Source organism: Thalassophryne amazonica, chromosome 2 (assembly GCF_902500255.1).
Source record: "Thalassophryne amazonica chromosome 2, fThaAma1.1, whole genome shotgun sequence".
Classification (NCBI taxonomy): domain Eukaryota; kingdom Metazoa; phylum Chordata; class Actinopteri; order Batrachoidiformes; family Batrachoididae; genus Thalassophryne; species Thalassophryne amazonica.
Genome location: NC_047104.1, coordinates 39,903,106 through 39,915,356, shown reverse-complemented (window position 1 = coordinate 39,915,356; position 12,251 = coordinate 39,903,106). Strand labels below are relative to the sequence as shown.

At 38.1% G+C, this 12,251-nt stretch overlaps 1 protein-coding gene across 3 annotated transcripts in view; it reads left to right on the top strand.

The window, feature by feature from the left end:
* Positions 1 to 12,251, top strand: part of cep89 (centrosomal protein 89) — a 331,169-nt gene that overhangs the window by 42,109 nt on the left and 276,809 nt on the right. For 2 of the 3 annotated variants that reach the window (XM_034185204.1, XM_034185210.1), the window contains exons 4-5: positions 2,532 to 2,727; positions 9,008 to 9,059. In XM_034185204.1, the coding sequence (XP_034041095.1) occupies positions 2,532 to 2,727; positions 9,008 to 9,059 (248 nt within the window). Of the gene's footprint in view, positions 1 to 2,531; positions 2,728 to 9,004; positions 9,060 to 12,251 lie in introns of all 3 variants that reach the window. The other variant, XM_034185196.1, reaches the window with a different exon arrangement.

Genomic DNA, 12,251 nt, shown 5'->3' with positions numbered 1-12,251 from the left:
TTCAGAACATGGCGCCATTTTGTTCCCAACTGTGCTGCACTACTGAATGAACCTTTTGTTTTCAACACTTTTTAAAATCATTTAACCACATACAGCAGCACATCCAGGTACAGGTTCTATCAAAATAAATATTAAAATAGATAAGCTATCATATTTACATAAATTTACAATTTATGATTTTATTTCATTAATTTAAAGCCTGATTTATGCTTCTTTGTACCTCTGTTACTGCGCATGTCCACACTGCTCTGGGTTTTTAATGGAAATGCATTGCGATTGGATGGAACATCGTATTCAATGTGAGCAAAAAATCTGTTATACAAAATCCATTATGTACAGTGTTTATTACATGGAAAACAATACAAAAACTTTGGGACTTTTTTGTCCGGTGGCTACGAATATCTGGTTTATATGATGATGTTTTAGGTGAGTTTTGCTGTACGTGGCACTGAACAATAAATTTACCTCTCAAAGCTTTGACTATGATGCCGACTTCCATCCCACACTGCTGACTTTATTTTCCCAAATTTTTCTTCTGTTCAGATCTGAAGGGAATCTGTATATCTTGAAGGCCTTGCTGTGTCTTTGTTTCTCCAAATGCACAGCAACCCAGCATTTTCAATGAATAAATAAATAAAATAGCTGAATTTACATGCAGACAGATTAACGCTATTTTGGAACCAAGATGTCACGTAACTTTTTTTTTTTTCCTCGTCATGTCGCCACTCTCTGTTAAGGTACACTAGAACTTACTACTGCGTAGCACACGTGGAAGTAAACGCAGACACACCCACAAACAAGTACCCTCGGTGCCCAGCACAGAAAAACACACACTAATCCACACAGAACATGTACTTTTGGGAGGACACATGCACGCACCCTTGGGAAGACCAGTGCAGGGAATCACACGCATGCTCACACTCATCCACACCCACAGAACAAGCCAACGAGGGGACAGACTACACAAAAAGACACAAGACACATACTGGAACCAAACCCCAATAACGTGATTTGTACCGTGCCCGAGCACGTTTGATTCCCAGTGTCCTTTTTTTTTTTTTTTACTAGTGCCTGGGCAGGATATGTTTAACCATACCTGGGCCCACTTGTGTCAAGATTCATGGCAGGGACTAACAGTATGCTTTAGTAGGTTTGTTAGTTTCCGAGCATGGACAGCCCGCTTAAAATCCCACCACAGATTTTCAAGAATATTCAGGTCTGGGGACTGAGATGGCCATTCCAGAACATTGTACTTGTTCATCTGCATGAATGCCTTAGTAGAATTTGAGCAGTGTTTAGGGTTGTTGTCTTGTTGAAAGATCCAGCCCGGTCCAACTTCAACTTTGTCATTGATTCATGAACACTGTTCTCAAGAATCTGCTGATATTGACTGGAATCCATGTGACCCCCAACTTTAACAAAATTCCCAGGACCTGCACTGGCCACACAGCCACACAGCATGATGGAACCACCTCCAAATTTTACTTTCAGTAGCAAGTGTTTTTCTTGGAATGCTGTGTTCTTTTTCAGCCATGCATACCGCCCCTTGTTATGTCCAAATAACTCGATTTTAGTTTCATCGGTCCACAGCACCTTATTCCAAAATGATGCTGGCTTGTCCAAATGTACTTTATCATACCTCAAGTGACTTTGTTTGTGGCACGTATGCAGAAAAGGCGTCCTCTGCATTACAGCATCATACAGCATCTCTTTGTGCGAAGTGCGCTGTATAGTTGAACGATGCACAGAGACACTATCTGCAGCAAGATCATGTTGTAGGTCTTTGGAGCAGGTCTGTAGGTTGTCTGACTATTCTCACCATCCTTTGCTTCAGCTTATCTGAGATTTTTCTTGGCCTGCTACCAGACAACCCATAACTTATAAAGGAAAATCATGAACATTATCAGGGGGGCAACCCCTAAAAGAAATGACAGAGTGAAGACAATTGGTGGTCAGGAACCGTCTGTCAAAGTCAAAGGACAAAATGCAACTGTCAATCCCAGCCTCTTGTTTAACAGGATTACATGTGTGTTAAATAACAGTTCTGACATGGAAACATTCTTGACACATGAACTTGCACCACAACCACCTTCACTCTTCAAAGATGGTCAGATGAGAAAGGCAACAAAGAGCACCCTGGGTAACATCTTGAAGTCGTATGGTGCTCAGCATGCCACTGTTCCAGAGACTAGCATCTTTGTTGTGGATGGTGGTCACCTACTTCACAGTGTTGCTTGGCCACAAAATTCCACCTACAGGGAGGTTTGCCAAACATACATTAGCTACATGCTGAAGCCCAAACTTTTGCATACAGCTGTAAGTGAGGAAACGGTAATAAATACACAGTGAGTTGCAAACAGTCGAATAGGAAACAGGTGTGTACATGAACGGGAAGAAAGCCGCAGAAATGAACACTGTCAAGGAATGTCAGAATGACACCAGAAGCGAACAGGAGCTTGACCACAACACAAGCATTGCTAAACACAGTATGACATTGACTGCCTGATATGGAATATCTTTAACTTCCGCAGAGACAGATGGTCAGATGATTTGTCTAGTCAGCTGCATCTGGCATGTGCTGATGAGTCTGAGGAGGAGTTAGAAGAGAAAGAAAAGGATGGAGATGAGAAAGAAGATGATGGTGAGGAGCATGTCTACCAATCTCTGGACAGACAGATAACCTCTTCAGCCCCAGAACCTGTCTATGCCTTTCCGCTCAAACTAAAGGTGAGATTTGACTAAAAAACAGTGGTTACATGAGATCATGTCACACCTGAGGGTTGGTGGGAAGAATCATAGATGTTGGAAGTTCTTCCAAACACTGGAAACAATGTAGTTTAGCGTGAGCCGGTTAAAGCGGCTTCCACCTGTGAATTTCTATGTTGAGGAATAATAATTCCCAATATTCCGTCCAGTTTATCACTGCTCATTTGGGATTCAAACTGCTTACCACCCAGTAATACTCATGGTCATGGTACACTGTGGCCCAAACAGGAAATGCCAAATTTTGAATCCACAGTAAAACAGGAAATGTCAAACACTTCCTGGATCAACACTTCCTGGATTGACAGATGAGATCCCATGGAATCTCATGCAGAAAAGAACTCAGGGAACACAGTGGCAAGTTCACACTGAAACAGGAAATGTCAAATGTTGAACACTTCCTGGCTTGGGTGGAGCTAGAGCGGAGGCCAGGGTTGCACTGGATTCCCCTGAAATCTGACTGGACACAGATGATTGACATGTCATGGGACCACACGTCTGGTTGAAAAGAGCGGCATTTTGAAATCAGCCACATTGACTGCTAGGTTCCCCCTTTCCAGTAGTTGGTGCTGTGTACCACAAAAAGTTCTAATGCACCTTAGTAGAAGAAAATTTTTTGCCTCAGATTTGAACTGAACACGTTGTTTAAATCGTGGACTTCTGATGACACCAAACTTATATTGGTGAGTAAACGACCGTATTTTATGCCAGGCATGAGGTCCAGGTTGTTAAAAAAACATTTCTCCTTTAATTCAGGGGGCTTTATATATACAACCCCTGGCAATAATTATGGAATCACCGGCCTCGGAGGATGTTCATTCAGTTGTTTAATTTTGTAGAAAAAAAGCAGATCACAGACATGACACAAAACTAAAATCATTTCAAATGGCAACTTTCTGGCTTTAAGAAACACTAAGAAATCAGGAAAAATAACTGTGGCAGTCAGTAACGGTTACTTTTTTAGACCAAGCAGAGGGGGAAAAAAATATCGACTCACTCAATTCTGAGGAATAAATTATGGAATCACCCTGTAAATTTTCATCCCCAAAACTAACACCTGCATCAAATCAGATCTGCTCATTAGTCTGCATCTAAAAAGGAGTGATCACACCTTGGAGAGCTGTTGCACCAAGTGGACTGACATGAATCATGGCTCCAACACGAGAGATGTCAATTGAAACAAAGGAGAGGATTATCAAACTCTTAAAAGAGGGTAAGTCATCACGCAATGTTGCAAAAGATGTTGGTTGTTCAGTCAGCTGTGTCTAAACTCTGGACCAAATACATACAACATGGGAAGGTTGTTAAAGGCAAACATACTGGTAGACCAAGGAAGACATCAAAGCGTCAAGACAGAAAACTTAAAGCAATATGTCTCAAAAATCGAAAATGCACAACAAAACAAATGAGGAACGAATGGGAGGAAACTGGAGTCAACGTCTGTGACCGAACTGTAAGAAACCACCTAAAGGAAATGAGATTTACATGGGTGATTCTTTAACTACGGGCACTATTGGCCTTGTAAATGTAATTTCCACCACACCATTGCCTTACAATATAAAGCGCCTTGGGGCAGTTGTTTGTTGTGATTTGGCGCTATATACATGTGCTGTGATGTCACTGTTTATCTCCATAGAAACTACCCAAACAATCTTTCATACAAACTGTTTAAAGGGACATTACAGTGTTGTGGTGGAAATTATGGCAATAGTGGGGGACAACTACATTTTGTTTAAAAAAATCACAACAGTTGTATGACATTGAATACCCCAATTATGTTTTGATTATTTTACTGATATTTTATTCAGAGATATTTTAAAACATTAGAAAAAATGTTTCTTTACCATTCATTTTTATCATTGAAGATCAAAACTCTGGGTGTGGGACAAGCACAAAACGGCAGTATTTGCATATAATGATGCTGAAAAAAGGTGAAAAAGTCATCATAGACTACTAGAACAAAGTTCTTAACACACTTTCATTGTAAAGATAACTATAAAAGTGTGAAATTTCCCCTTTTTTCTGTTTTTCATACAATATGATCAAAGGACATAATAAGTGCCTGTAGTCTAAGAATCACCCACATACAGAAAAGCTAAACGAAAGCCATCATTAACACCTAAACAGAAAAAAACAAGGTTACAATGGGCTAAGGATGGACTGTGGATGGACTGTGGATGACTGGATGAAAGTCATATTCAGTGATGAATCTCAAATCTGCATTTGGCAAGGTGATGATGCTGGAACTTTTGTTTGGTGCCGTTCCAATGAGATTTATAAAGATGACTGCCTGAAGAGAACATGTAAATTTCCACAGTCATTGATGATATGGGGCTGCATGTCAGGTAAAGGCACTGGGGAGATGGCTGTCATTACATCATCAATAAATGCACAAGTTTACATTGATATTTTGGACACTTTTCTTATCCCATCAATTGAAAGGATGTTTGGGGATGATAAAATCATTTTTCAAGATGATAATGCATCTTGCCATAGAGCAAAAACTGTGAAAACATTCCTTGCAAAAAGACACATAGGGTCAATGTCATGGCCTGCAAATAGTCCGGATCTTAATCCAATTGAAAATCTTTGGTGGAAGTTGAAGAAAATGGTCCATGACAAGGCTCCAACCTGCAAAGCTGATCTGGCAACAGCAATCAGAGAAAGTTGGAGCCAGACTGATGAAGAGTACTGTTTGTCACTCATTAAGTCCATGCCTCAGAGACTGCAAGCTGTTCTAAAAGCCATAGGTGGCGCAACAAAATACTAGTGATGTGTTGGAACATTCTTTTGTTTTTCATGATTCCATAATTTTTTTCCTCAGAATTGAGTGATTCCATTTTTTTTTTTTTCCCTCTGCTTGGTCTAAAAAAGTAACCGTTACTGACTGCCACAATTTTTTTTTTTCCTGATTTCTTATAGTGTTTCTTAAAGCCAGAAAGTTGCCATTTGAAATGACTTTAGTTTTGTGTCATGTCTGTGATCTGCTTTTTATCTACAAAATAAACTGCATGAACATCTTCCGAGGCCGGTGATTCCATAATTTTTGCCAGGGGTTTTGTGTGTGTGTGTGTGTGTGTATATATGTATATGTATATATATATATATATGTATGTATGTGTGTGTGTGTGTGTGTGTGTGTGTGTGTGTGTGTGTGTGTGTGTGTGTGTGTGTGTGTTTAAGCTAACAGACAGCAGCCGATTCATGCTCTGTTGGCTTATTAGTGCAGCAGATAACTGAAACAATCCTTCAGATGGTGATTCAAGCATCAAATTCAGCACAAATACACCTTACACTTTTGGAAAAACCAGCTGATCACTTGAATTTTCAATAGGCGGCCAGGTAAGGGTCAATTGAAAAATTACACAGGGGTTGAAATTTAAAAATGCTCCAATCAAATTGAAAACTACACCACATTATTTGTCTGATCATAAAGATTCCAAAAAGGTATAGTTTGGACTATCTATGACTGAATGTTATGGGGTAAAAACAGCAAGAATGGTGACAAAGGTCAATTTCAGTTTGTACAGGGGTCAAAAGTTAAAGTGGCTCCAATTTTGGTTAAAAAGTGATGTCAATTATTGGTTGAGATAATAGGATTAATAAATGGAATAGTTTTGACAGTGCTGAATGCTTGGTCTCCAAAGTAAAGGTGAAACAAGGTCAATGTGCATTTGATTCTGTGACATGTTACCCTGTAACGTGAACTAAGCATGACACATGATGCAAACTTAACTTTGTAAAACCCAATTAACTCAACTAATAATTTGCATCTTTTTTTTTTTTTTTTTTTACCAAAATTGGCGCAACTTTAACTTTTGACTCCTGTACAAACTGCAACTGACCTTTGTCACCATTCTTGCTGCTTTTACCTCATAACTCCATAACATTCAGTCACAAATTGTCCTAACTATACCTATTTGGAATCTTTATGATCAGCCAAATAATGTGGACGGGAGAATCTTTTAATTTTGACTCCTGTGTAATTCTTCAATTGACCCTTACCTGGCTGCCGATTGAAAATTCAAGTGGCCAATCAGTTTTTTCAAGAGTTCATGTCTATGGAGTATTTGTGCCAACTTTGATGCTTGTATCACCATTTGCAGGATTCCGCTCTAAATATTCTCTTATCTGCCGCACTATATATGAAATATAAGATGCTGCTCCTCAGTGTATATGAATTGCCCTCAAAAGCATTGGAACACTTGGTATGTCACACATTTTAATTTGTTTATTCTATTTCAAATACAATTTTTTTTTTTTGGAAAATTATTTTCCTTAAACTCAAACTGAAAGTAAATCTCCACAACTTCATATAAATTAATAATAATTATTAAAAGTTATAAATATAATTATATATTATAATTAAAAGTATAAAATCCAGCTTCCCAATGAAGTGGTATAGAGGAGGATTTTCTTAAAGAAGATCTGAATGTTTACCTACAATTTGACAGAAAGCACATTTCAGATGCAAGCCTAGATTTGATGTTTTGGTCAAAGAAACTTTTGTATTTCTTCATAATTGATGTAAATAAAGTCCAAGACATATAATCTGTGACTTGGAAATTTCCATGTTTCCATCCCCTGACTTGCATAAAGAAAACTGGCAATAAAACTGATTATTGTTTACATGTTTTATCAAGTTTTAGAAATTTGCTTTCAGTTTAAATTTGGGGAAGATAATTTTAGAACTTTTTATTCTTTATATTTTTTGTATTTCTTGTATTTGAAATGGCATAAATAAATTAAAATGTGTGAAATATCAAGTGTTCCAGTACTTTTGGAGGGCACAGTATCCTAACCTTATGATGAGTGCAAAATGAGTGTGGTATTGTTAATGTTGTGTTTAACAATATTTAATTTTCACTGTTGCTGCAGTTTGTGTGAAACAATTTTCATATAGTACTGATATGACAATATTGAGATATGATAATTTGGCCATATTGTGCAACCCTACTGTCAACTTGCTGAAAACGTTTAAATGTAGATGTAAATTAATATTAAAAAAAAAAAAATGCTTAAAATGGTGGGGGTTTAAGAGGGCTGTAATTGGGGGGGGTCAGCTGAAAGGCAAAAAAAGAAAAAAATGTATATAATTGTTTTTTTGTTTTTTATAATCATAAAAGGTTGGATATAAAAAATGTGATGGTGGTGGACCCATAATGATCCTAACATTTACTTTGAATTCTATTTTCTGCAGACTGTGTGAAACCAACATATTTCATGTTTTGTGTGGTCAGCTTTATTTTATTTGTTAATATATATATCCATTCCTACATTTAAGGCCTGCAGCATTTTCCAAGAGAAAAAAAAATGTTGGGGCAGGCAGTTTATTATAAATGTAAGAATTAATCATTTTTCCAGACAGTTTTCTTAAGAAATGTCACAGGATGAAAACATGAACATTTCCAAGTCATTGATTGTTTCTCAGACTTCATTTACATCAATCATTCAGAAACACAAACAGTGTGGTACTTTATGGTAAATCTGTGTCAGGTAGGCAGTTGTCAAAAACTGAATGTCCATGCTGAAAGTAGACAAATGAAGGAAGCCACCAAGACACAATTCTGGAAGAATTTTTGACTTCTGTGGGTGTGAGTGGAGAAACTGGGAATAGTGCAACATTTTTATTTTTATCTTCATCTTACACATAGTCTCAACTTTTTTTCTGATTTGTTGTTTCTGTTGCATTTCTGAAATTCTAAATAAAAGTGTTAACATCAAACACTTACACAGATCTCTGCGGTAATGTGACATCATCGATAGCGCACAAACTACACGTGGGACACCAGCTCCGCACAAGGGCTGCTGAAGCGGTTACACAGAAAGGTGTTTTCACACCACACTTTAAGCTGCACGACAGACTCACAAGTGCCACCGTCCTGTGTCAAGGGGGTCTTATGGACCATAAGAAATGACTGCATCTCAGTTTCCCTCAGTGAGGGAATGAGTCTGACTCATTGCTGTGTAATTATGTTTACATAGTGATTGTCACTACGTAAATATAATTACGCAGCATCTAAAGTGATGTGAAATTAAAGAGTTGTAGTTTATTAGACTTCCGTTTTTCTTTCTTTCCTGGAAGAGTCATGACAATAATCAACACACTGGCAAGATCACATGGTTGACAGTTTGAGATTGGCTGGCATAGTAGTGATCTCTGAAATGATCTTGTGTCAAAGCAACCCAGAGAATGAGGCTCAGGAAATCTGTTGAAATGACATGTTTATCTGCTTTCCAGAAGACAAGTATTCCCCACCTGACTGCGATGTCTGAAGGAAGAGTGCCTTCTCCAGGTAGGAAGTTCTCTTTAAAGAGCGAGAAGTGGACATTGGCAATACTACATAGTGCTATTTTTAATAATGCAATATAATTTTAGCAATGTTGCCTCTGAAGTCATCATGAAGAGAAATTCACCTCTACAACCCCTGGCAAAAATTATGGAATCACCGGCCTCAGAGGATGTTCATTCAGTTGTTTAATTTTGTAGAAAAAAAGCAGATCACAGACATGACACAAAACTAAAGTCATTTCAAATGGCAACTTTCTGGCTTTAAGAAACACTATAAGAAATCAAGAAAAAAAGATTGTGGCAGTCAGTAACGGTTACTTTTTTAGACCAAGCAGAGGAAAAAAAATATGGAATCACTCAATTCTGAGGAAAAAATTATGGAATCACCCTGTAAATTTTCATCCCCCAAATTAACACCTGCATCAAATCAGATCTGCTCATTGACATTGACCCTATGTGTCTTTTTGCAAGGAATGTTTTTGCAGTTTTTGCTCTATGGCAAGATGCATTATCATCTTGAAAAATGATTTCATCATCCCCAAACATCCTTTCAATTGTCCAAAATATCAACATAAACTTGTGCATTTATTGATGATGTAATGACAGCCATCTCCCCAGTGCCTTTACCTGACATGCAGCCCCATATCATCAATGACTGGAAATTTACATGTTCTCTTCAGGCAGTCATCTTTATAAATCTCATTGGAAAGGCACCAAACAAAAGTTCCAGCATCATCACCTTGCCCAATGCAGATTCGAGATTCATCACTGAATATGACTTTCATCCAGTCATCCACAGTCCACAATTGCTTTTCCTTAGCCCATTGTAACCTTGTTTTTTTTCTGTTTAGGTGTTAATGATGCCTTTCGTTTAGCTTTTCTGTATGTAAATCCCATTTCCTTTAGGCGGTTTCTTACAGTTCGATCACAGACGTTGACTCCAGTTTCCTCCCATTCGTTCCTCATTTGTTTTGTTGTACATTTTTCGATTTTTGAGACATATTGCTTTAAGTTTTCTGTCTTGATGCTTTGATGTCTTCCTTGGTCTACCAGTATGTTTGCCTTTAACAGCCTTCCCATGTTGTTTGTATTTGGTACAGAGTTTAGACACAGCTGACTGTGAACAACCAACATCTTTTGCAACATTGCATGATGATTTACTCTCTTTTAAGAGTTTGATAATCCTCTCCTTTGTTTCAATTGACATCTCTCGTGTTGGAGCCATGATTCATGTCAGTCCACTTGGTGCAACAGCTCTCCAAGGTGTCTTCACTCCTTTTTAGATGCAGACTAACAAGCAGATCTGATATGATGCAGCTGTTAGTTTTGGGGATGAAAATTTACAGGGTGATTCCATAATTTTTTCCTCAGAATTGAGTGATTCCATATTTTTTTCCTCTGCTTGGTCTAAAAAAGTAACCGTTACTGACTGCCACAATCTTTTGTTCTTGATTTCTTATAGTGTTTCTTAAAGCCAGAAAGTTGCCCTTTGAAATGACTTTAGTTTTGTGTCATGTCTGTGATCTGCTTTTTTTCTACAAAATTAAACAACTGAATGAACATCCTCCGAGGCCGGTGATTCCATAATTTTTGCCAGGGGTTGTAGAAGAATATTAGTGTTTCATTTCTTCTTTCAAAGATTGTAAATTTTCACTTACAGGACAGATGTACAAGGCAGATGATGATTTGTTTGCATTGTAGAAAACTTGCCATACAACTAATATTCCAGTCAGTCAGTGGGTCTGCAAAATTTGTGAAAGTGACTGTAAAAATCACTGCACATTCAGTTCTGATGTTTTGTGCTCTGTATATCAGTGAAGTGCCTATTTTGGGCCATGTTAGTCATGCATGATGATCATAACATAAAATGCAGACAGGCAGGCTCATCAGTTTGCTTGTGCAGCCTTGTTGCTGGTAGCCTTAAGGCCACTGTTACTTGTTTAGAAATTAAGAATCATTGTACCTTCTGGACTCTAAGTTGCTATTGATTATTAATCATAGCGCTCCAAGAATGCACCATGAAAAGACAAAAAATCCCCATACCATTTTATGTCACTTTTTTTTTTTAACTACTGCAACCTATACTCTGGAAAATACTGCATGCACCAGTCTATAAATCCCATTTATTTTTGAACCATGGTGTTAACTGTTATGTGTGTGTTTCCCTGGGCCTGTCTGTGGCTTGTGTTTTTTGGATTCATGTCCCAATCCTGTCCTTGTTTTCTCATGGTTCTTTTAGTGTGTTGCTCAGGGCCCTGTTTGGTTTCCTACATGTGTGTATACACCCCTGGGCCGTGTCTGTTCTGGTGTATGTGTGAGCATGTGTATATAAATATATCTTTCTTGTGGGTCCTGTTTACAACCCCAATTCCAATGAAGTTGGGACGTTGTGAAATGTAAATAAAAACAGAATACAATGATTTGCAAATCCTCTTCAACCTATATTCCATTGAATACACCCCAAATATTTACTCATTTTGAAATGGATGCCTACAACATGTTTAAAAAAAAAAACTGGGACAGTGGTATGTTTACCTCTGTGTTACATCACCTTTCCTTCTAACAACACTCAATAAGCGTTTGGGAACTGAGGACACTAATTGTGAGTGTCATGATTGCGTATAAAAGGAGCATCCCCAAAAGGCTCAGCTGTTCACAAGCAAAGATGGGGCGAGGACCACCACTTTGTGAACAACTGTGTGAAAAATTAGTCCAGCAGTTTACAAACAATGTTTCTCAATGTTCAATTACAAGGAATTTAGGGATTCCATCATATACAGTCCATAATATAATCAGACGATTCAGAGAATCTGGAGAACTTTCTACACACGTGGCAAGGCCGAAAACCAACATTGTATGCCCGTGACCTTCAATCCCTCAGGCGGCACTGCATTAAAAACCGACATCATTGTTTAAAGGATCTTACCACATGGGCTCAGGAACACTTCAGAAAACCAGTGTCAGTTAACACAGTTCGTTGCTGCATCTACAAGTGCAAGTTAAAACTCTACCATGCAACGCGAAAGCCATACATCAACTATATCCAGAAACACCGCCGCCTTCTCTGGACCCGATCTCATTTGAAATGGACAGACGCAAAGTGGAAAAGTGTGCTGTGGTCTGAGTCCACATTTCAAATTGTTTTTGGAAATCAATGACGTTGTGTCCTCTTGACAAAAGAGGAAAAAGATCATCC